A 26099-nucleotide genomic window follows, 5' to 3' on the forward strand; every position below is an offset into this window, starting at 1 on the left:
TGGCACACTTTCATCTCAAGCAGAAATCTATGCCACACAAACACATCCTAACTGGGAAGAATATCCTGAAGGGTATTTTGCCCACTCAGCTGAACCAAGAAGTTTCAGCTCCAGCTGAACTGACTTGAAAATTTCCTTTCATTTTCAGTGCAATACCTGCCCTCCCCACATCTGCTTCAGATCTAGGTACAGATACAGAGGACACATATTCCTAATCTGATCTGCTACTTAAGATGATTGTCTTGCAACAAGATTCAAACGAGACAAAAACAAAGGTGGATGTCATTGAGGCACTCACTGATTCTGCAGTCAGGGCCTGCAAAGCCTGGAGCACATTCACAGCGGTACCAGTTGTCTCCGTCCACACAAGTGCCACTGTTGTAACTATAAAGAGAGAAGTCATTATATTATAAACTACTACAGATAAAAAGGCTCTAGAATTCAAAGACAATAAAAGTGAAGGATAAAAGACACATAGCAAACTTACCAAGGATGAGGACTGCAGTCGTTTGTGTCTGCAAAGCAAAGACAGACAACTTTAAATATGCAGACTTTGGCTTCAGCTTCTGTCAGTAGAGAAGGATCAAGCTTCTCCGAATGCCCAGGCTGTTATACTTTAACAAAAATATGCTGAAATTCTCTACTAAATTGATTCCAGGTTTCTACCACAAAATTTGTTAACTACATTGTGGAACACATGTACACAGGAAGAGATCCTTGTAAAGACTGTAACAGAAGGGGGAAAAAAAGAAGTGGAAGCAGACAGAGCTGCTTGTTGAAGAAGAATGCAGGAGAAAACAAGACAACATCTGTCTCCACTTAGCTCATTTGCAACTTTCTCATGCCCAGGTCAAGACTCTATCACATAAAGTCATTAAAAACAAAGATTCAGGTGATGCTAAAGCCCACATCAAACAAGCCTTCCCTTCTGGTTTCAATCTCGACTCCAAGGGCAACAGGATGAGCTAATGTTCTCATCATGCAACACTCTGGAAGAGTTCAACCAGGCGACTTACTCTGAGTACAAGTGGGTCCTTCCCAGCCCTCCTTGCAGACACAAGTGAAAGAATCCCCGCTGACTACGCAGGTACCACCATTGTGACAGGGGTTTGGCAGGCAGCTGCTGTTCCTTGCTGTAACAGAAACAAGATTTGCCGCTGAGTTGTTAGAATGCTGACAAAACTGAGCCAAGAGGAAAAACTGAGGTCAGATTCAGTGCTGCATCTGCTTCCTGGTGATTATCCAGGGTATTTACCTATGTTACAAGTGGCTCCTTCCCATCCTACAGGACACATGCACTTGAAAGTGTCCCCCTCGTCATAACATGTTCCTCCATTGTTGCATGTTGCCTCATCACACTGGCTGTCACCTGTGAAGAACCCAAACTATCCTTAGTACCAGTACTTTCTTAAATGCAATGCAACAAGTTTAAGCAGCTTGACTGAGAACCCCTGTTATGTTTTGGAAACTTACGGGAGTGGCAAGTTTTTCCTTTCCACCCATTTTTACATTCGCAGAAGAAGTCGTTGACCAAGTCTCGGCAAGTTCCTCCATTGTGGCAGGGGTTTTTACTGCAGTCATTAATATCTAGATGCATTGAAGAGAAAACAAGCTAAGCAGTGTTTACAGAATTAACAAACACTTAATGCTTGAAAAGTACATGTCCCATTCCTAGTTTTGGTCTGTATTTCAATCATGGATTAAGCTTCAGCTTTAAGCGCTGTCACAGGCCTGCAGGATATTCTGCCGTGTTCCCCCAGCTTTTTGTTTCGTCATTGCTCCAGTACACAAGGAGTTAAAAAGCATTTTACACAAACCATTCTATCAGTCGGGGACAGGAGTCGAAGGCTCACTCTCTTCTTGAGGCTGACAGCCCAAGCGCGATATGCAGCCATGTCATTCCTACCACTGCCTGTATTCATGCTAACGGTTTCGTACAGACGTTTATCCAAAGGGTAGGGCAGACAATTGAACAGTAGAAAAGCCAATTTCTACCCCAGTTGAGCTCTGTAATTTGAGTTTAGTTCTGAATCAAAACCCTGGACCTCAGTGCACAAAGTGAGGACACCTTGTCCTCTGTGGCCTTTGGAGCACAAATGGCATTGGTCACTATGATCTTAAAGATAGTAGCAGCCATTCCTTCATGATGATTTTCCAAGAGCTCTGTCTGCATGCTGAAGAGTTATTAACTTACTCGTTTCACAGTATGTTCCTTCCCATCCATCACTACAAATACATTTGTAGGTGTTGATGCCATCAATACAAGTGCCACCATTTTTACAGGGGTTGCTCTCACAGTCATTAATATCTGCAAGAGTTCGGAGGAGAGGGAAAGGGAAAAAAAGCATAACCATCAAATCAGAAGTACAGCTACTAGAAATCATTGCAGACATTTGGTGTTACTTGCATTTCTAAGAACCTTTTGAGAGGGAGGGCTGTAAGCAAGATGAGAGATATCAGGAAAAGTGCACTAAGCAATGAACCTGTCACTTAACAGTTACTATTAAAATCAAATGGAAAGAGGAGTCCTTAAGATCCATGCTAAACCCCACTATTAACTACCTTAAACCTTGTATACAGAAGGTTTTAAACACATACAATTCAAGGCCAGAGGGTTCATTACTGTGAACTTTCCCCAAGGCCTAGCAAATTCCTATCTGCCTCACCCAAGTGGATTATGAAAATGTAAAAGTAGTTCCAAGGTTTACTGTGTTACAAAAAAGAAACGTGAAAGCAGTCTGAGAGGAAAGAATGGAATCTTTATCCAAAAGAGAGAGAGAGAGTTAAAGATACTCTCTTGTAGCTCTTACTTTCATGACAGTAGGTGCCAGTGAATCCTTTGTTGCATTCACAGGTGAATTTTCCACCTGCTTGGCTCTTGCATTTTCCATGAGGACCACAGACATTTGAAGAAATATAACGAACCCCTTCCGGTGTGCTGTTTGAAGCTACTGCCACTGTACAGCTGTCAATGACTGCAGACAAAGCAGAGACCTAGGTAAGGATTGTCCATTCTATCCAATTTCTTAAGCTAAGAGCAACAGTTTAATTTCCAGTGATGGATGTTTAGAAGACACACAGATCCTAGAGTTGTCTAGGTGGAAAAAGACATTCAGGATGTCAAGGATCATCAAGTCCCACTGTAAAACCTAAACTGCCAAATATGCTTGCTGCTTTAAAATAGGACTATATGAAGTGTTTCTACATAAAGTAATCACAGCAACTTATCTGAAGACTGTTGGAGCATGTCTGTGGCCTGGAAAAAATTTAGTGAAGCAAGCCATTTGCTACATGTGTGTTTCTGTCCACGCTGTCATAAAACTGTCTTTCATATTGCCCATGTCTACAAATATTACTCATCTTCTCATATAGATAAGAGGCAATAAAGCACAGGGCAAAGTTCTTGCTACAAGAGCTACTCTAATGACTACACTATTGGAGCTGCATTGCAGCTCCTGCCAAGGGAGAACCAGAATAATGCCAGTCATTCCCATTCACCTCACCTGCAAGATGACACAAACCTTCACAAGGAGTTGTGCGGCAGTGATCTTTCAGGTGGGAGCAGTTCTTCCCCTCATAATCTTCAGGGCAGTTACAAAAATAGTCCATAGCAAGATTGAAGCATTGAGCGCCATTCTGACATGGGTTTGGCTCACAATAGTCTATGTCCAGCTGCAAGCAGAGAGAGAGAAAAGGGAAGTATTTTTTTGTTTTAAATAAAATGAGGGAGGGAAGAGCAAGTGAAACAGTTTTTTCTAGTGAGGGAAAGCCACTGTAAAGGGGCAGATGTTGTGGAATCTGACCTTTTTATCTGCTGCCTCAATGAATTGTTCAGAATGGAGAGAGGTTAGTTAACCTGCACTGATTTCAGTAGGCAGCACTCTTGATATTAAACAGCCGCTGAAAGTTGATAGTTAGTGTGCAACAAAACAGTTTGCAGTCTGTTTAACAAAAAGAATCCTCAATGGTCTGCCAAGGTTTTTGTTGCTTTCCTTTCCCCCCCCCCCCAATATATATTAATCAGGAGCTTTCTTGGCAGACTGACAGCAATATCAAGTACAACTTTATACTATGGTTGACTGGATGCAAGGCATTCGGTGTACAGATCCAGAGTGCTGGTAGGAACAGCACTGGCTGAGGCCCTGCCTTTCACCCATGCTTCTTACCTGACAGAGGTTTCCTGAGAAACCAGCAGGACACAGACATTGGAATCCATTGATTTCATCCTGGCAGTGACCCCCATTCATGCAAGGGTTACTTGCACATTCATTGATGTCTTTCTCACAGTGATCTCCTGCATAGCCAGGTGAACAGATACACCGATAACCATTAACCAAGTCCTGGGAAGGAACAAGAGAATTTAGAGTTTAAGGTTTTTTTCCTCTCTCTTGATATCTTATTCAAGAAAACAAAACAAAAAGAACATTGGTGAAAAAACATAAAAATATATCCTCTTACTCTGTCCAAATAAGACAAGGAAGATATTTAAGGTAAAAATTTAACACTTCACTCCTCCCCTGACTCAGTATTGGTTTATGTTCTTAAATTTCCAAGCAGGGTACATTAATGTATTAATCTTTATTTTTGAGCACCTACATTTGCAGTAGTTAGTTTGCACAACAAACCAGCCCATTCATTGGTGACACTGGCAGCAAAAGTAAGGCATTTATTGCATTTCTATTTTTTTCCCTTGATGTTCTACAGACATTTTATACCATGACAATTTATGTCATGTTCTACATGACAATTTATACCAGCTAATTGCTATTTTTCCACTGTGTTTGGACTCAAATGTTTTAGTTCTGTTGCAAGTCTCAGGGAATCAAAACAAAACAAGAATGGCTCACCCGACAGGATCCTCCATTCTGACATTGTCCACGACAGTCATTAATATCTGCAGCAAAATTTGTATGGTTAGAAGGCAAAACTATATTTACAGTAGATACAGTTCAAGTCCCTCCAAAACTGCAGCTAGATAAACCTTTTGTCAACTTTCCTGCATGCCTTCCTCAAGATAAGGTTATTATAATGGGTGGGAACCTTTTGTGATTCTTCTCCTAGAGGCAGTGAAACTTCACATCATTGTTTTAGCCCCTTTATCAGAATATAGCTCTGTTGTGGACTAATGAGTTTGATAAAATTGTGCAATTCTGTTCCACACAAACTACTCCCTTTCTGAAAACATCAACTGCTGGGACTCTGCCTGACACTGAAATCTGAGCTTAGAACCCAGTGGATTATAAACACACACACACAAGTGGCTTTGAATAAACCCCAGGATATTGACACTTACTTATATCACAGTTGTGGCCAGACCAGCCAGTAATGCAGTCACAATAGTAGCTGCCAATCAGGTTCCTGCAGGAGTTGGCATTGACACAGGGTTTGCCCTCACATTCATCCGCATCTGAAAAAACAAAGTAAATGGCCAAATGCAGGGCTGATAGGGCAGGGGGAGAGAGAAAACTGTCTGCAGCTGGTTTGCATAGCAATCGGCAGCGGCCCATTCAGATCTAAGAGGGACCTGTAACATACTGCATGGATTGGCATGCCTACAGTGAACAGAAGTCACTCACACATCAGTCTCTGATGTCTCTTTCAATTTCTCTGCAATTAAAATTCACAGGCTACACTAATTATTCGATAATCACTCTGACACTCATTAAAAGCTACTTACACAGGCCTCCCCCACCCCCCATACACTACTCCAGAGAGCATTTCCAAGGAGTGCTGCAGCCTGGTCATTGGGATTAGGGTGTTGTGTAAAGCATATAGACAGCTCATTCTTCATGAGACCATCCACATTTTGGACCCCGGCTGTGAACTCCTTGGGCTGGAGGAGTTGACATGGCTGAGGAGATACAGTAACTTTCTTACAAGGTGAAAAAAAAATAGCCATGTGGACTGTAGGACACACACATGCACCCTCCCCACTTCATTTATGGTTTAAAGTATGGCTCTGGCTCAGTTAACCATTTCCTTCAACTGCCAGTACAATGAAACGACAGAAGGAAACCCCTCTGTGCATTGAAACTTAGCTCCTAGTCCTGCAAACACAGTATTTTCAATATGCCATACTATGTCCATAGGCTTCAGACTCAGAAACAGCCTAAGGCAAAGGGCACTATTGCCCCTGCCTGCTGGGCTGTGATCCCTCTTGTGTTTACCTTCCCCCACATTCTAAGCAATGTTGGATGAAGAGAAAAGCAGTTCTCACCTATCTGGCACGTTTTGCCAGTCCACTGAGGTGGGCAAATACACTTAAAGCCATCAACTAGATCTTGGCAAGTTCCTCCATGACCACAGGGATTTGGAGAACAATCATCAATATCTGCAATGTGGAGTAAGAGGATGCTTAGCTTTGTTACCAAATGGCAACTTTGATAAAAGGTTGCTGCAACAGGATTTGCTCAGAAGAATGGAAAGACAAAGGGACTTCCACTTAGTATTTCTAGGTCTAATCTAATTTCACCAAAAGCCTCCTTTAAAAACAGTGTGAAAGGAGCTTCAAAGCACAAGGGACAAAGTTCACACTGGTGGCATTTTTGCAAGTGGAAGTCAGATTTTGATCCAGCAAATCTCTCTAAACAGCATTTGGAACAACTTGACTGAATGCTATCCAAAAAAGTGTAAATCAATATATCAGTGTTCAGCTTCTTTCCAGAAGCTGTTGGTCCATTCTTTCTCCTGGCATTTCACAAAAGCCTTCTTCCACGCAAAGGAGCAGAGTATGCCCAGTGGTATAAACGGCTGCCGAGAGCCAGTGCTGAGGCTGAGAAGGGTTAAAGTAAGCGGCCCTGTAAGTTTATCAGGGATTAGAAAGACTGATCTAAACTAGCACATTTTAAATGTAATTTTAAAAGGACTTACTATCAGTGCAAGTTGGTCCAGCCCAGCCAGGAGCACACACACATTCAAATCCTGTAGATGTCTCTAAGCAGCTTCCTCCGTTGTGACAAGGATCAGAGAGACAGGCGTGCTCCGCTGCACCGGGACAGACAGCATGGTAGAGATTACAGCAGTGTCACTAGCAGTCACCCTTGCACTTCTGTGAGAACTGAGAGCCAAACAGCTACTGGCCCGCAGGAAGTCATCTGCTCTGCTAAACCCATCCACATAGAATTGCACCTGTTTGAGTCACAGCCAGACAAGGTAACTCCTACAGATCTCTCCCAGTGAGCAGAAGGCTGATGTTCAGAGATGCCAACTGTGATGAAGCATGAACAAGCAAGTCTAGATCTTTGAAACTGACTTTTCCCCAACCTCATAAAATATACGCAAACCCAGCCGCTATAAACTGTCAAGAATTAACTGCCAAGTGGCAGCTCTGCACTTACCAATTTCACAGTTCTGCCCTGAGTAGCCCTCAGGGCAGGAACACTGGTATTTATCAGGGCCAGTGTTGCTGCAGGTACCACCATTCAAACAGGGTGGGTGGGTTCCACAGTAGTTCAGATCTGCAAGAGGTAAGGAACATTAAAGCCGTGATGATTCTGCTCTTTCAACTGCCCTGTGCATGCTTTGTTCTATTATTCTAGAGCTTTTACAGAACACATCTGCACACAACAGCAGGGCAGGACAGGGAGAAGTTAAGGGCAGATGCTAACACCACCAGAACAGCAGAGGAGACAATGCCAAGTAGCTGAAGAACAAAGTCACCCCCACCATGTTTCAGAAGGCTCATTCAGTCTCGTGTGCACTCTCTCCTTCCTACATCTACTGCTGTTAAAATTCAACTGTTACACTTGGCTGTCTGTAAGATTAGCATACCTTTGTCACAGAGCTGGCCACCCCAGTTGGTTTCACAGAGGCATTGCCATGGTTCAATGCAAGTGCCGTGGACACATCCTGGGTGTGGAATGCACTTATCACAATACTGGCCTTGCCATCCGTACTGACACCTTCATTAAAAAAAAAAAAAGATAAAAAGGGGGAAAATAAGGCAAATCAGAGAGGGAAACAACCCAAAAGTCTGTTGCAACTGCACCGTCTAGATGTGTGTATGGAACTCCAGGTCTTGGAGGAAAACTGAGGAGAGGGGCAGAATGCGGGGAGGGGAGAAGCTATTCAAGGTTTGTTTGATGGTTTCTTGTAAACAAACATTTTAGTAGTTGTGCCAAGGTCTCTGCGGCAGCCTCCTGACAAAAGAATAACTGTTCTGAGAGAACCAGCATGAGGCCATTCAGTACAATAATACTCTTTTGGAGCCTCATACAAACGTGGCAGAGAGGGTGGGTGTGCACTACAAATCAATCTCTGGACATTGACAGGGTGCTTTATAAATCTGGGGGGCGGGGAAGAAAAAGTCAGTGGGAACAACAGTTATCCAGAGATCCTCATGAATACGAGGTTCCAGGCATTTCAGCCATGTTGTGTTTACAGGAAGACAAACCCAGAGACACCAAATCCAAGGCCTTGGCAAGGCAGCAGCAAAGCATTAGGAGTTCTCCACTCTAGAGGAAGTTAACCTTATTCTGAACTAGGAGACACACAGAAAGTACAGACTGGGCCACAGTAAGAGATGAAAGAAAACAGCATGCATCAGGATTTTACATGTGTTCAAAGAAGAGCAGTTGTCAATGTATTTCTGAGTTTGATTTATGCAAGCCTCTTTTTAGGAATAACTACAACATATCCAATTCTAAGAAACTTCAAATTCTTGTCTGGAGAAGAATTTATTATGGTTTACATTTTTTTTATTACTGCTATCAATGAGCTGAAACCTGTACAGAAAAGGAAGCTGTTCTCTTAAAGTACAGCCCCCATAAGGGAAGGCTTATTCTGTCTTTTATTTAGTTCTCACTTGTAAGGCAGACCAGGAATTCTTCAAATTAAAGAGGAGCTATAGATAGAAACAAGGAAAACAAATTGAAAATGAAAAGCAACATTTTGTTGAAGTACTGTATTTCATTAACCAGTCTTGAGAATCAGCAGCAATTACACACCAAGCTGTCACTAAATTATGAAAACAAACCTTATCTGTGCAGAAGTCAGCTAAGCTTTCTATTTGTAAAACCCCCCACCATTCTTCTGCTGCCTGTTTCTTCTCATGGGAAAAAACTTGAAGGATCTGTCCATTGGGTAATCACACAGAGCTAGTGCTAAGTCTGACTTCCCTTCTAAAAATCTCAGGTGACAAACTGCATCCTAATTAAACCTTGTTTTTTTAAAAGTTTGTTTAATAGCTACTTCAAGAGCAACCTATTCTATGTCAGTGGGAAATTCTTATTTGGACTAGCTTTGTTTTTTAAAAACACAACCTATTTTTGTGTCCTTGTGTGCAAAGAACATGAAAGAAAACCAGATCAGACAAAACAACCTCTCTCAGGTAGCTTTTGGAAAATCCTGCATAGGGAATGTAAGAATACACAAAGGTCAAAATTTAGGAGTATATCCTTTGAATTTGTATTGCATTCAAAACAATTTGCCTGTGAGCTTGCATACAAGCCAAGGTAAGGGACCTCATCTGCAGAAACAGGTATCCAAATTGGGATTTTTGTTTTACTCCTTTCTGCCAAGTCCAAGAGGTGTTCAGCCTTGTTTTCTTTAAAGCAAGTGTCAAGAAAAGTAATTAAAAAAACCAACAACAAAAAGCCATCAACCAAACCAAACAGAGAAAAAAACATGAGTTTACAGCCAAATGTATGACTGTCTTCAAGTATCAGTTCTGAAGTGTAGGAAAACTGGATAAGGCAAGGGGCATTTAAAAGAAACAGATATCAATTCCAGAAAATAATTCTTTTTCAGTAATATGCATGCAGCAGATTCTCATGGGAAACCCAAAGTTAACTTTCCTTGTATAGCAGTTCATGAGTAAATATGGTTTGGCTGGCTGGGCTATATTAAAAAGTGTCTCCCCCTGAGAAGGGAAAAGGATATTTTAAGAATGTTTGCAAGTTGCCTATTATACCAGAACCCAAAGCAGTTTCTGCTGGAATGTTATTTTTAAACTCTGTTGCATTTGTAACATACAGACTATATGACTCATCAAAACTTATAAGAAAATAAAATCTTATTTCTCTGTTCACTTTAAAGATATTGGTCTAACTTGGCAAGCAGAAGTTACCTGAAAACACCAGAAGGGCAGCATTGTTACAAGACTATGCAAATCAAGTGTGGGAAAGTTGCACCTTAAGTAAATAAGAGCACTAGTGCATGTCTGGGCAGTGAGTGGGAGGTAAGAGACTTAGAAAGAGAAAAGAAAGAAAAAAAAATCTGGAAACAAAGCCTGTTGTTCTGACTAGGAGACAGCAACCCCTACAAGGCATGTTTATTCTGATGACAGAAGCACAAATCATTGGTAGCCTCGACTGATATGCTCTTATCTACTACAGCCCCCCTCCCTGCCCCAGTATTTCCTACCACTTGGTAGGTTTTTCTCTGTTTTTTAATTTCATTAAGAAGAGATTTGTATTTGGTGTTCTGGGGCTAACCAGCTTCTATCAGTGCAGCTAAACATTAAAATGATTGCATGGCCTACAACGATCTGTACTGAGGTTTGACTTTCACTTTACCACACCTCTTGTGGAGGATACGAAGTTTCTTCCTATCTTACTTTTGGAATGTTCCTGGATGATTTTCTGGGTTTGTTTTTGAAGCACAGATTAGATGGATAGAGAGATGGAACAAACCACTGTGACTGCTTAGGCTGATTTCCTCTATGCTACAGTCTGTCAGACACCTCAGGTTTCATTCCTGTTAGAACTACAGCTTATACAAAAAGAAAAGCAATCCACTTCATGCAGAAGTACCCAGCATTGGAGAACCTACCAATATGTTTTTAGACAGAAAAAAAACAACTTTCTGACTGAGTTTTGTTAGGGAATACCCAAGCTTTACTTTTAACCCTTCCTACACAGGAACAATATCAACACTTTGTAACCTCAGAAGCCCTCAGTTCCTTATCACATGTAAATAAATATGATAAAGGGTTACATGAAGCAACTTACAACCAGTGTGTTGATAAAGAATGTCCACATTTAATGACCCTCTATTAGTAAGGGAGAACACTTCCCTGTGCTGTAATATATGCTGTTTATTTTCAGGCATTCCAAATATTTAATAGTTGGGTTATGGATAAACTCTGTTTTTCATTGTCATCTTGCCAGGGCAGAACAGACTTCAAAGCTTGGGAGCAAAATTCTGCATTCATCAGAGCCTACTGACAAAACTTCATCCCAGCTATTAACCTCTCAGCACTTGGAGCCTGGCTCACAATGGTAAAGGAACCGAGAGATTTAACTAATCCCATTCTAAAGAATGCTTGACTTTTGCCTACTGATGGAAGAAACCAGGAGGTGGGAGGGAAAGTGGAAAAAGAAAAAAGAGAAGAGTGAAAGGGAGAAGAGGAGAGAAAAGCTACACTGTATTTCAAGCTGGTAGTTGAAAAAGCTATTCATCAGGCTGTTGAAGAAAACCATACCCACAAAACATTTGCACTACTTATGCAGAAACAATTATTTAGTGCTTATTAAGCAGCATTCACATGATTTATCCCATACCCCACTCCTTTCCAGTGCCATCATTTCACAAATCAAAAGCTTGCTAATATTATCAGTGCATTAAAAGTCTGCTTTTTCCTTATTCTGGGCAAGTCACCATGAATAATGTGCCTCGGTTAAAAACAGGACTCCAAAACCACCCTCTCTCCCCAATCCTATTGTGTTTAGCATTACTTGTTTAATTATTTGGAGGGTAGGGAGGAGGAAAAACAAGGAGGGAGGGGGAGCATTTACCTGCACTCTCCTGGAATTGTGCAAGAACCATGCTTGGGGCTACATCCCTGACGACAAATAGCTGTTAAAAAAAAGAAAGAGTATCAGCATTCTGCCTGCTTCCTGCATCTTCCCACTCCTGGGAACATTTTAATCTCTGCATTGTAGTCCTCCTGAATTCAAGGTTTTGACATGTTTCTCCTATAAAGTCTACCTGAAGGAAAACCAAAGCAGGTGGCCTAAGGCAGGTGTGATAGGAAATAGGCAGCTCTGTGACCTGAGGCTGGTCACAGTTATTTCTATGCAAGCGAAAACTGTCTCACCTCAAGAACTCAAGTCACTTGGAGTCTACAGGTTTCCTTTCTCTGTCTTTTGCAGGTAAACTGGCCCACTCTCCCTGGCTTTGCATCTACTCCAGAGTAACTGCTAACTGGGATTTACTTTTGAGCCATATCTCTGAACAAACAGGATATTAAGAAGAGTGTCAAACTGCAGGTAAACTCAAATCAGCAAGACACACTGATGGTATGTTTCTACTTAGAGTCCTGCTTTCTCCTTATGAAATTACCTAGGAAGCTGCTATTCCCTAATAAACATGTTAAATATCATCTCAGGTGGAACAAACAGCCTGGGACTTTTCAAACACCAAAGCTTTACATTTGCCAAGTCAGCTCTAAAGCAGGTCTCTCCTTCCTGCTTGTCTTGAAGTTCTGCACCAAAGGGGAAATCCTTTTTGAAGTCAGCATCAGAACTCCCATTGAAGTCAGTGGGCTGGGTTTTCTTCCCAAGGGCAAAGATGTGGATAATCAGAGAAAGAGTGCTTCTGCTAAATGCCCAGTGCTTCTCTCCAAGATTTTAAAACAAGGCAGGAACTAGTCCTCTTCTGCCCTAGTTCTCCATGTAAAGAATTGGTTGTTGTTCTGTTAGCCCTTAGCCCTGTGATCTGCACAAACTGAAGACTGAATTACATGCACTCCAATCCTATCCAAGCTTGCTGATCATTTGGGAACTGAGCACTTGGCACAAACCTTTGTTGCATTCTGGTCCCATCCAGCCTTCCAAGCAGGTTTTGTTGCCATTCTGGTCACAGGTATGATGAGTGAAGAAGTCATCTCTTGGTCGACAAAACTTGTTGCAGCCAAAGCCATAGTAATGTTCTGCACAAGTCACACGGATTTGGTACTCGAAGTGAGCAACTCCTGCATTGTGTTTCAAAGTTTGCCACTGGCGGCTTGGGTTGATCATGCCAGAGTGGGATGCCTTCTCGATAATGCGATCAGGATCTGGAAGGCAGAAGAGATGTCAGAGTTAATGCTTCATTTAGGTATCATCACCTCCCACATCACAGCTCTCCAGCTTCTCAGGCAAGACTTGGAGGCAGCCAGCTGACTTTATTAATTTTCTGTTTTAGAGCAAGATAAGGCTGCCCTGGAGCTACAAACCATTAACTGAAACACGCATGCAGCATTATCAAACTGAACAAAGCCTGAAATCAAAAGGAACTGTTAGGTTACTGCCAATCACTTATCTCTTCTGCACTGTAAGGACATCCAGTAAGCATCATACACTTCATGATTAAAGAAAATTCAGCTCTTTTACTTCTGGTGCCAATAACTTGGTACATAATGTGGTTTTCCAGGCTTCTCCATTAATGGTACTAGTTTTGTTTTTAAATTGGAATATTTATGAAAACATTATACTACAATAACCTAATAAAGCAATGTCTACAAACCAAACTTAAGCACCACAAAAGGTTTGCAGCCTTCTGGGACTCTGGCGTAAACACGAGATTAAGAACTAGCAACTCTGGCATTCAGACAACACCAGTGATCTCACCAGGTTTTGGCTGAGGAATACCATGGAAGTTCTCTTCAAATGTTAGCTGATACTACAAACTCAAAATTACCACAGCTCAAAGCACAGCACTTGAATTAACTGCGTACATGTGCTATAGATCCTCCTCATTAAACTCTGAAATGCATTACAGAGAAGACTTTGTACTTGACATTTAGCTCCAGCAAAAGTCTTCTGGCTTTCAGAGCCCTACAACTGTCTAAATTATGGCTTGAAATACTAATAGTTCACATTAGCTTGGAACATTGTGTATATCTGTAGTATTTCACTTTGTAGTCTGGGTCTTGTGACTTCAGTGATCTGACACTACCTTACAACCTGCTGCTAGCAAGCACTTGACTGCTGACCGAGAGTACATCATAAAACTGCTAAAATATCCTTGCAGACACAGTACAACAAGAAGAATAAGTATCAGGCTACACCATTCTGAATATGGAAGTATAATCCAGTGAGAGAAGAATTTCAGGTGGAAGGGCAGTTTGCCAATGAAGCACTAGAAAGCAGCAAAGCACTGGCACATCCGAGTGTCCAGAATTAAACTGCACTGATGTTCAGCTTGTTCTACCAACAGCCACAAAACAAAGCTTGGGCATTTCACATGAGGCAGAGCTGAAGACTAATGAAGTTGCTACATCAAACATAAGATCATATAAGGGCAGTTTTTCCATCTGAAATACTTTTAAATGTATTGCTGAGGGCCTTGGAACTTCTTTTTGAAAGCTACAAATCAAAGCAGGTTTCTCAAGCCTCAGACAGCCATTATCAATTCACCATTCGATCCTGCCTGTCTGCATTTCGGAATAAGGTTGCTGCTTGCTGCTTAACTGTGGAACTGTGTCAATCCACAGGCACTGCAAGCATTTACCCATTTTGGGGGGCATTCTTGGCTTAGGACCACAACATTCATTAAGTGTTTACAGTGTGAAATTAAGGGCAACAACTTCTTGATTCACCTTCCAGTATTTCTGGTTCTAGAATATTCTCTATTTAAAGCAGGTTTTATTATTCGTTGGCACTAAGCCCCCCAATCCCACATGTATGTCTATGACTTTCAAATGCATGCAGGCCTTTATTAACTTCAATGCCATTCACAAGTCATGTAGATGCCTAAGGACTTTTCCATACTGGTATATCCAGAGCAATATCATGTCCTGTGCTGTGCAGGTGTAAGGCTCTTAGATCTCATCAACAAGATTACTGACTAATTCTAAGAGGTACTTAGGCAGATGCATATCTGTTTGCATTGAATGGGGCTAGTCAAGCGATTCTGGTTCCACTCATGCATGCTGGAGATGGCTTTGCTGCACTTGCCAAGCTTACACCTCGACCTGCAGCGCAGCTGAAAAGTGAGTGTGCTTTCCCAAACACTTAGCCCGTGCATGAGGACATCCTGTTTCTTGCAAGGAAAAACAACTCTATCCTTTTCTCCTGCAAGTGCAGAAGGAAGGGGGAATGACACTCAATTTGGTTTTGCAAGACACCCCCTCCTCCACACACACTCACTTTTGCTTTTCCAGTCTTTTCCTGTTCCTCACTGGAAACACCACTGACAGCTATTTCAGTCCTCAGCACCAGAAAAACAGCTGCCTTGGAAAAGATCTTTCCTCTTGCCTCTGCTCTATCATTCTTCCCCTATCTGCCAGCTAGCTAGGAAGCATGTCCTTGCTGTACATCTATGACATCTCACTCCAGCCACTGGCTCATTTCCAGCCCACAGGCTGAACTCAAATGGAAACATCCTTATTAGTCCACTGGACTTTATTTTTTTAAGAGCCCTGATGAAAACCAGCTGCAGTTCCACTTTGAATCATGGCTAAAATGTCTTTCTTTTGATATATCTTGTAAGCTACCACCATACCTTTAAATTCAAGAAAAGTCTCTCACACTTAAGATGCCCTTCCATTAGCCATCACCCACAGCTTTCACAATGAAGTATTTGCATGTTCCTTCTTGTACAAAAATATCTCCACCCTTCCCTATTCCTACCTGTCAGTACACACTTACACAAATGCGCTGACCCAGACTCCAGGGAAGGCATTGCAACAACCCTTCCATTCTTAGCCCACAGTGCCAAAGCAGCAGACTGGTTAAGTAAATAAAAACAACTAGTCAGTCAGGCTTGAGAGAAAGTGCTCTTCCTAGTACCCCTGGCAGCATCTGACTCAGAATCTCATACTTTGATAGAAAGGTTAGAGGAAACATCAACCAACTGGAAATAGATGAAGTGGAGGAGAGGCTTTCTGTACATCTTCAGCTGCTGCATTTCCCTTTCAGAGAGCTTGTTTCATTCACTTTGTTCTATTAATCTGTCTTCTTAGTCAGCGGGCAATTCTATCAGAGGGTTTAGACACAGTGAAAATAGCTATTTTGACTACCCAGCTTTGCCTTTCCGTGGTCCAGTTTCTGGAAATAACTACCCATCATCAAGAAGCAAACAACAACAAAAGCCCAGCTTCCTCTAAGCAGTTTGGGTGGCCAAGGACACCACAGTTATTTTTGAAAGTCTCTGTTTCAGACAACTTCCAGCTATGGCTTGGTTTGCATTGTGCTGAAGTCTCTTATGCCCAACTGGAATCCACATACAACTGACACCAGTAATTTACAATAGTTCTTTAACATTGTTTGAGATGTGTGTATGAAGTGACAGTAGCAAGATGGCAACTAGACAAGGGTCAGGGTAAGAAAGCCATTTAAGTTGAGTCTTGGCTCCAACAAAGCACAATTTTCATTGACTTCAACAGGGCCAGAACCTAACTGCAAGCCACTCCTGGAAGTGAGACAAGAGAGAGGATGTGGTAAATGGAACGTAGGAGGAGTGGAATGTGGAGGGGAGGAAGTATCCACTCTAGGATCTCCTAAGACGGCACTGATTGGAGGATGCTAGAGCTACTGAAAAGGTACACAAACCCTACTAAAAACCCTTCCTCTCCTGCCCCTTCCCTTCTTTTTTTGAGAGCTCTGACAGTCCTTACAGTTTCATGCTAATTAGGGTAAAAGAAAATCCTGGTCATCAAAAAAAAAAAGAATATCCCTTTATATGATGACAATTGTTTAGTTCTCGCAATTTCCCTAACTAGCTCTTCAAGACTTATTCTTCAGCTATGGGAAAGATGACTGTAAGCAAAGCAATGCAGTACAAAAGGAAAGCTTTGCAGAGTACAGTGAATGAAGTGACCTACAGATGGGTATGTGACAGCAGAACTAGAGCAGGAATGCAAATCGGGAACATATGCAAGAACATGTCTGCACTTGGTAAAATGCACTGCTGAGAAATGAAGCCGTTTTGTCTGAAGACAATTGTACTTCCAGAACATGAAAGCAAAGAAAGAGTTCATTGTGTGGCTTTGGAAATGCAGTAGTTTCATGAAAAAAGATGAGCTCTAATAATAGTACTAGTGGCAGAGACCCAGCCTGAAAAAAACTCTCAGATCCTACTGTAAACAAGACCTTCATTTTGAATTCAAGTGTCCTCCATTTTTAATACAACCCTGTTGCTGCAGCAATTTATTTTCTGCTCCTCCATAACAAATAGCCAAGAAGTCTCTCAGCTACAGCTCCACGACTGTGCTTAGGCAGGACCTGAAATCACAGATACTTCAAGAGTGCTGAGTGTGGCCAGATGTAAACTCATAGCATGTCCCACATATATTTCAAAATAAAAAAGATGAAATTAAAAAGCTGATCTATGCAGAAAAAAGGCCAAGACTCAAAGGCCATTCCCAAGCACTCTTTACAAACTAAACCAAAGCCACAGCACTGTGCACGGTTCTAAATGGCCTTTCTTTTGTGAAGTCTGAAGTCCATTTCATTACTCTGTGGCTCTCACCTGGCATTCCCAAGCAGACAGTAAGATGATGTTGTAAGGTTTGTGCAAGATGGGCCACAGCGCTACTGCTGCTTAGTTCTTGAAGGAAAAGGCCTGTTGTGTCAACAACAGGTTTAAGAGTTCAGATTCATGCTTCTTCTGTGGATTTTACCACATACTATTAAAGTTTTAGATTGAAAATAGAGGCAATTTTGCCCACCTACTTCAGCAACAGTTGGCAGTAAGAAGAATTCATATGCCAAGAGACTCTACATAGCTTCCTCCAGCTGACAGGAAAAGCTTAGCAGAAAGCTTCTGAAATCAACCAAAGACATTCCAGGCAAAGAATTCACACCCTTGATTTCCAGCCAACTCTACCAGATGGTGGTAAATATTTTTCAGCCCCTGAATATGAAATCCCCAGATATCCAGCTCCCAAGGAAGAACTGTTTCTCATACACAGGTGATAAATTCTATACCAACAGAGAATTTGTATTTTTTTTATTTACTTTGAAGTAGCATGCTCAGTTTTGAGACATACAGAGTTTACAGAGGGGTCCCAAGCCAACAAGGCTTAGAATTCTGAATATCACTACTAATTAAAAAGAATCCAAACAAGAAAAAACAACCTGAAGAGACCTCTTGGCTTTTATTCTCCCTAAGGAGAAAGGGGAATTAACAGCATCTTATTTTAGGCATCAAACTGTTTGTGTCTAAGCGACTGAGCTGCTCACCCTCGACATGCAATGAGGGGGAGACAGGCTCCAAACTGTCTTGGGAAGAGCTTTTCCCTATCTTGCTCTACTTCACAGTAAGCTGGTTAGACTACCAAACGCCCTTCCACAAACAGAAAAACCAAGGTGTGCAAAGTAAAGCAGTGGAAGAAATACTTACTAGTAGAGTTATCATTGTAATCCCATGCCTCAACAAGCAATGTGTAGGATCTCTGCAAAAGAGAAATTGGAGTTAGTTTCAAAGCCACAAATGACTAAGAACAAAAACCCCAAACCAACAACAATAAAAAAATCCCAAACCAACAACTACTTTAATAGGAAAAAAAATATTCATGATCTCTGTCTCAAAATGGAATACTTGAAAACATAAATAGATAAAAGATTATACTTGAGGCAAACATGATCTTCTTGAACCTCCATAAGCTACCTTATCCAGTCTGACTTAGAAGACCTTTCACCTTGGATAGCTCATCTTTGTCATCATTAATGCATCTTATGTACTTAAGAAGGAAGCACAGCCTTTGACACTATGCTGTAGCCAATAATGCATGTGTGGAAAAATTTCACATAGAAGATGGAAAACACCAGGCTAGTAGAGCAACATCAAAAAAACCCAACAAAATCAACCCCCTGCCCTCAAAAACGGCTTCAAAAGAATTTTAGTTACAGAAAAGAAGTCTTGAAGTCCCTTCCCCCAACCACCCTGAAAGCAAGAAGTGTTGCTAAGATTACTGTGCTCTGCCTTGACAGCGCAGTCTCCAGGGACTTTGCTTTTCAGCACCCCCTTTGAAAGCTTTGTCTGCATGAGGGCCGTCGCAGCTCCCACAAGTATCAGGTAACTTAGGGAAGAAGGGATGGATATGGGAAGGGGGTGGGGTGAGAGAGAAGCATTGTAAAACAAAGGCTAGGATCAGACCGTTTGGAAGTGCAGGGAAAGAGAAGCCGCATTATCCACCCCGTGTCACATTTACAGACACACTCATCTGCCAATGAGCTTGCCAGCACTCCAGCAATAATAATCATAAGCATAAACTAACTGAAGTGACTCCGTGGGTTGGAAGAATGCCAGCTATTACATCTAAGCCACCTTTATCTTCAATCCTAACTTGAGAACAAGAGCCATTAAAACATCTTCTCCTCCCCCAGCTCTACTCTGAGGTAGTTTCCAGGCTGTATCTTTCAAAACTGCCATTCAGCTAGCCATATCCAAACTTACAGAACGATCCAAAACCAAAACAAAGCACCACTCTCCTCAGAAAAATTGAATGAAGAAAAATAAGACACAGTATGACTTTGAAAGTAAAAAGTATAATGGTAGCTATAAAGAGTTTTATACTTCTGAAAGTATTCAAGTGTGACATCTTTCTGATGAGCAGAACAGTAAGAGAATAAAAACTTTCCATGAAGGATTGTGATGCTTTGCTATAGAAGCTGTGCCTCGTAAGGTCTGCTCCTTAACTGTATCCATGCTCAGGTTGCAGTCATTTGTGGTCTGCGGCACTTAACACCTTTTCCATAGCAGAAACCAAAATAGGGTTCTGAGAGTAATCTGCTGCAGGGTGCAAGTGTAAAGCAGACCTCAGATTCCTTAAGAAGAGAGGAGAAGGCGGGGGGGGGGGGGGGGGGGGGGGGGAGGGAAATAGTTGAAGCAGACTGCTTTCTCACGACTGGACACAGCATGCAGCCTCTGAATGAAAACCTAGTTTGTGAGGGACACCAGCTTGCAATATAGCCTAAATATGTTCCATATTCAAAGCAGACCAGGATTCCATTTCATGCACTGATAACTGTGGGAAAATGCTTACAAAAGTAAGCAAGAGCTGGGCAAGTTACTATTTTGTGAAAGTTACATTTTATTTGTGACTGTTCTAAACCAAGCCTGTCAACTTCAAAGAAACTCTGAAAATAAAACACAGAATGACCATTTAACACTGTTTAAAGCAGATTTAAGAGACCTTTATACAAATCTGAGGTAAAAAGCAGTAAATTAAAAAAAAAAAAAATCCAACAACAAACAAAACCGGAATAGAAGTCTGGAGCCATATTACAGATAGCACTACCTTGGGTGCTTCCTCACCAGTTGAATTACCAACACGGAGAAGCACACGCACATCATGTTACTGCAAGCTTGAGAAAAACACTATGATACAGAGATTGAGTTATGGCGACTGCCACGACGTCCAGTAAAGTTAAGGATGTTTTCCTTTTGGCCTTGCATAATTGTTTTGGAAGATATTTTGTCTAAACTCATAGCAACAGTTCCCAGTTGGTTCTCAGGACTGTTTACCAACACACCTAGCCCTTAAGGAAAGGAAAGGCTGAATCCTAGCTTCAAGTACTACTGTTGCTAATACTTGTGTGACCACTTTCCAACAGCACACAGGAGTTTGTTTAAAGAGAGAAGACATTTCTGCTTAACTGGATGGGAACAAAACACAGGGGGAACAGACCTACTCTAGCAATTCCCTTGTTTCCATGTGCCCCCCCTTACCTCAACTGAACATTTTAAATGAGGAATCCCTGTCCTGAAAAGATACGACACAAAGAATGGCTTTTTAATCTCCTGGATCCGTCCCTCTCAGCACAGGGCAAAGAAAGGACAAGACTATGTTCGAGATGGGGCACTTCCAAAACAAAAGGCACAGGCACCCACAGCCCCACACCAGTAGCAAACTTCCCTTCAACAATCCAGCTCTTGCATGCCTCCAGCCAACAACCCCCCTAAACCAGTTCTGTGCAAAGACTGCACTGTTGAGTTTTTAGAAGCACATATCATCCCCACTCTATAGATCAACAATTCAGATAGCTCAGGAATGACTTCTTACAGTGCCGAGGTTTAAGTTTTCCCATGCCCATAGATGACCTCTGCCCATCTTTGCATAAATATATATCCAGACAGGAGAATTCCACATCATGCACCTTATTCCATCAAAGCAATGTCCTAGGCAACAAGGCAGCGGTGAACTTTCCAGAGTCACACCCAATTAGCCACTGTAAACCGGAGCTTGACCAGAAGGCAGGGATTCCAGCTCAAGAGAAAAGGCATCTTGAAATGAACAGCAAGTTGTCACACTTCACAGAACATCCACAATCTGATCAGCTTGGAAGACCGAAAGGCAGCATGTCAAATTAAAGCAAAACTCCTCTGAGTTAAGCCTGAGAGGATGGAAATGGTTAAGCTTGCACTGGAAAATGCCAAAGAAAGCACCAAAGTGCAAGAGCTCTTTTCCTCAATGAAGAGACACCACAATTTAGTCTTGATCATCCATTGATACAACTCAGACTGTGGAGATCCTGAAATTCATCAAAAACTGTCTCTTTTAAGGGTCTGTAAAGGCAATGCAACCTCTCATCTGATTATTTAACTGAAATACTACCAGCTCCGGATAAGTGGAAAGTGTTTAAAGCTCTCTGTGATTATCTTCTTCCCTCCCCTCATTCAGATATCCACCTAAACCTGGTGGCTTTGTACTCTGGCTTTTAAAGGTATCCTGCAAGTCAGTGGAACAGAGCAAGATTAAAACAGCAGGCTCCCTAGTGAAAGGATTGCCTCCTTTTTGAAAGAGGTTGCAACTAGTCCAACTTCTTTCCCTCCTTATCCTTGCGGTTAAACCATGCAAGAGCTTTGCTGAGCATGTGAAACCATGACTAGACAAACGCAGTGGGAAGTTTGCATTCTGAATGCTGTGCCTGCTCCTCTGCCAAACAAGGAGAGCAGGTTAAGCCCAGAAGTGTTCTCCTCACGCTCTGCCAGACATGCACAGTTGTGAAGACCAGTCTGAGAGTGGTGTTTGCACTCTGCTTGCTTCCTAGGGAAGAAGGCTAGCAGTCTGGCATGCTCTCACAGTAGGCCATGGCAAACTGCCACGAGCTCTGGCAATCCTTCCTCCCTTCAGCTGGAAGGTGGTGAGATAGGTAAGTGGGAAGCTGAGGCATACTTCAAAGTGCCCAAGAGCCAGGGAGGAGGAGGGCGTCTCTGAGCAGAGCTAAGGCTACAAAACCACTTCCTGTAAGTGCCAGCAGGACTCTCACTTCGGTACCTCTGTGGCCACATGACAAGTCTCTGCAACACTATACAGGTGCATGACAACATCATGTCACCGTCAGTCTGGCAGTTCTGACAACAGACTACTCCTTCAAAAGAGATGGAAACAGCGAGTTTCTCCTTCTGAGCTAATAGGGATATCTTTCAGAAAAGGAGAGAACAGCTTAACTCTCTTAACGCATGTGTCAAATGTAGCATTGTTAGGAAGCTCTTGTCTGGACCAGCCTCTGTGAGGATAAGGCAACACCCTATAAAGCTGTTACTCTCTCGACGCTGTGTAATAAAGCTTAAGCTGTAACAAAATCTCACACCTTATAGCCCATGGCCAAAAGCTAAGCTGAATTTCAAGCCGGTGGCCCTGCCAAGAGCCTCCTCAGAATATGCTCATGTAGAGCACACTGTTGTTCAGTCTCCTTTTGAGTAGTCCCTTCATTGCTGTTAGTGCCAGTAAACACTTCATTGCCACACAAAGGTAAAAAATTAAAACAAATTTAAGTATTCTAGCTTCCAGGAGGCATTTTTCTCCCCCTGATTGTGCCTTGGCACAAGCCAGCCCCATAACTGAAGTCAAGACCTTCTCTGTGGTACAGCTGCCACCCTCCTGCCAAAAGATGAAGGACACAAAAGTACCGCTATCCAAACTATGCATACGCTTAAGCATCCAGTAAACCAGGCTGATCTCTGATCTGGCAAGCCTGCTGGAATAATGAGTATCCTGTGAATACATAATGTGCTGAAGTTGCCATTGTGTGAAATAAGTCCATGGTTTGTCTGGGAGCCGAGCAATGCTGAGTCTACTGCCGCTTCCTGTTGCTTGTCCTGTATTAGCATTATTTTTGGAGAGGCCCCATTATGTTCTGTAATCCTCACTGCAGTCAGTATGGCCATGCTATTGTTCTTGGTTAATATTAGCAGTCAATGCCTCTGTCTGGGTGGCCAGACTACAATGTATTCCAATCATAAAACTAGCATGCATGAACCCAACAATGTACTGGGGCAGAGAGGGAAAGACTTGGGGTCCTCTCCTCCTCAAAAAAAAAAAAGGAAAAAACACATAGCATCTCCCTCTTCTTTTAAAGTGATGATTTTAAGTGATCTGAGCTACCTGGGTGCTTCATACAACAACAGCACTTTAATCAGCACCTTATCTAGTTGTGGAGTCATTTTCTCACGGAGCCCCACTTGTCAAATTCTGGCACATAGGCCAAAATGTCAATGGTTGCTTTCAGTCTTCCCCAACAAGCAGATTACCTGCTCTTATCAGTCCCCCTACCTGTTTAAAGCATCCCACTGATAATTAAATGCACCAGTTACAAAAAGGTGGCAAGGTTAATAGAGAGAATACCTAGTAGCCAGCCAAGCAAAACAGTCAGGTTCACATAGAACAAGCCTGAACAAGAAGCCTTTCTACTTATTTACCTAAGTGCATAGAACTGGGTTGAGCTGGTAAGGGACTCTGGATGTCTGACTGTTTACAAACCACTTTAACCACTTCTATCCACATTTTACAGTTTCTTCTGAATACTACAAGAACAACAAGTGTAATTTGTGCTGCTTGGCAGTGACCACAGAACCATGGGCCCCACAGACAAAGAAACGAATGCAGCAGTTTCTAGTTTTGACATCTTTCCCCAAGGTAAGGCATATGAGTTACCAGCTAAAATTATTAGAACTGTGTCACAGAATGGCTTAGGTTGGAAAGGACCTTTGAGATCACCTATTCTAGTCTTCTCTTAACTACACTCAGCTGCTGAAGGCATCATCCAACATGGCCTTGAACACCCCCAGGGAGGAGGCATCCACAGCCTCCCTGGGCAGCCTATTTCAGAGGCTCACCACACTCATACTGAAGAACGTCTTCCTAAAATCCAGCTTAAACTGCACTTTCTTAGCTTAAAACCATCCCCCTTTGTCCTATTGCTAGACACCCTTACAAAAATTCTTATCCATCAGCAGAAATACAAAGATTAGTCTCCTTTCAATTTTCAAAACTAATCCTATTGTTGGTATTAGCTACACAGAAATACTTTTAAAAAATGTAGCTTAAGGTTTTTGCAGAGCATCAGACTTAAGAGCTGATGTTAGGATAACTACCATGTATAATAACACAAGCCTCTCTTATGCACATCATCCTACTTCACTTGTTAAAGGCCCAGCTTCACTAGCTTCAGAACTAGTTTACTTCTGTTCCAGCCTTGAGTCCACAACAAAGCTTGAGTCAACTAGAATGTTAAGCATAAAGCATCAATTTTATGCAATTCATTTTCAGACAGTCAGACTTCCAGCTGCATAAACAAGCTGTCAGTGCTCGATGTATGCTGTCTGAGAAAGTTTAAGAATTAGCTTCGACCCCAGGCCCAATCCAGCTGCTACTGAAATTAAACTGGAGCATGCCTTCTTTTATAACAAGACAATAATTCTGGGAGCAGGCAAGATGAGGATTTATTTTCAACTGATTGACACATAACCAATATGTTCTTAAGAAGTCCAAAAACTCTGAATGGATCCATCACTTCTCTGAAGTCCTGGGAAAAAACATCCTTGTGCATGATAATTGTGCTTCAGATGTCACTTTATACTCTCAGCTCTGTTTTGGATAGTAATCCTAGACAAAACATTGCTGTTTTGAGTGCTTAAGATTTATTATTAAATTATAAATCAACAATAAATGACACAGTGTTGACTTGACTAATATGCATTCTGTTAATATCAAAATTTCTTCTGATCTGCCCATGCTCCAAGTGACTTTTCTTTCAGAACAGTTTAAACAACGTCTAGCATTTTCTTCTGTGAAGTTTAAGAAAGGTAACTGGAGGGAAGGGGTGGGGAATCAAAATCCCAGCTTTAGTATTATGACTGTGGCCTACTAGGTTTTTTTTGTGTGTGTGGCAGTGGTGGTGTTTTTTGTTTGTTTGGGTTTTTTTTAAAGGAGCAGCTGAATGAAGTGGTATTTTTCTCTCAGATTCAAGAGGCTGTTACTTTACTATCAGCTGCAGATTAGTATTTTGGAAGCCTCTTGTGTCAAGGCAGAGGGAAAAGGTCATAAAACTTAAAAAACACTACAGCTCTTTCATTATCTCTTTCTAGCCAGAGAAAACAATGCCTTCTCAGAAAACATTTTAAGTCTTCGGGAACCAGTAGCACTATGATTTGTCATTAAAAAGGGGAAGCACTAACTATTTTACAATAAGGTTAAAATAAGAGGTTCAAAACTCCTTTGAATTGTATTTTATGCTGAAGTCATTTAGATGCTGGAGGGGTTTTTCCACCTCAGTAGTTTCCTGGTGTGTTGGTGCAATTGGCCCCAATATTAAATAATTACAAGGATCATAATTTCAGAATAAACAAGACATTTGAAACTGGAGCTATGCATACCAAAAGGAACTGCCAAGTTTGACCTCTTATTCAGTCTTGCCAAAACCCTGAAAGATTTTTCTCCGCATAGAAGTAAAGCTCAGCATTAAGCCTTGCTTGCTTAATTCATGCACAGCTCCCTTAAGGTATAGCACACATCACACTTTGGATTCTTTGAGAAAGGCAAGAGATTTATGTTGGAGAAGAGCATGTATCTACCATAAACCAAAACTTGTTGAAATAGACTTTGACAAGTGGAACATGGAAATTCTTTTGTTCTTTGCTTTTCTATATGCTTTCATAAGCTAAGTTTGTCAAGAGTGACTGAAGTCTCAAAATGAATGCTAGCAGCAAGGCTGTATGGTTTTTAAGTCATCATCACTATTGTTCCCATCCCCTGAAGAAGTGATAGCTACTGCAGGGGCAGCTTTCTGATACACTGGAGCTGCTTTATGCTGGTCTGCTGCCTTGTTTCCTAGCAACTTACTCAAACCTCCCATCACTTTAATTTATGGTCCGGCATATCCATGCCCATTACTCACAGGGGTATGTATCAAAACTGACAAGAGCAAACTGCCTAAGTTATTAATAAG

At 41.8% G+C, this 26099-nt stretch overlaps 1 protein-coding gene across 1 annotated transcript in view; it reads right to left on the reverse strand.

The window, feature by feature from the left end:
* Window positions 1-26099, reverse strand: part of JAG1 (jagged canonical Notch ligand 1) — a 35524-nt gene that overhangs the window by 5040 nt on the left and 4385 nt on the right. The window contains exons 3-20 of the mRNA XM_064146138.1: window positions 18268-18319; window positions 12743-12997; window positions 11736-11796; window positions 7771-7901; window positions 7338-7457; window positions 6871-6984; window positions 6218-6331; window positions 5294-5407; window positions 4848-4894; window positions 4167-4340; window positions 3522-3672; window positions 2811-2975; window positions 2195-2308; window positions 1474-1587; window positions 1256-1369; window positions 1017-1133; window positions 488-515; window positions 299-384 (exon numbers count right to left, since the gene is read on the reverse strand). Coding sequence (XP_064002208.1) covers window positions 299-384; window positions 488-515; window positions 1017-1133; window positions 1256-1369; window positions 1474-1587; window positions 2195-2308; window positions 2811-2975; window positions 3522-3672; window positions 4167-4340; window positions 4848-4894; window positions 5294-5407; window positions 6218-6331; window positions 6871-6984; window positions 7338-7457; window positions 7771-7901; window positions 11736-11796; window positions 12743-12997; window positions 18268-18319 — 2071 coding nt within the window. The remainder of the gene's footprint in view (window positions 1-298; window positions 385-487; window positions 516-1016; window positions 1134-1255; window positions 1370-1473; window positions 1588-2194; window positions 2309-2810; window positions 2976-3521; window positions 3673-4166; window positions 4341-4847; window positions 4895-5293; window positions 5408-6217; window positions 6332-6870; window positions 6985-7337; window positions 7458-7770; window positions 7902-11735; window positions 11797-12742; window positions 12998-18267; window positions 18320-26099) is intronic.

This window comes from Pogoniulus pusillus, chromosome 7, assembly GCF_015220805.1.
Source record: "Pogoniulus pusillus isolate bPogPus1 chromosome 7, bPogPus1.pri, whole genome shotgun sequence".
In the NCBI taxonomy this organism is placed as follows: domain Eukaryota; kingdom Metazoa; phylum Chordata; class Aves; order Piciformes; family Lybiidae; genus Pogoniulus; species Pogoniulus pusillus.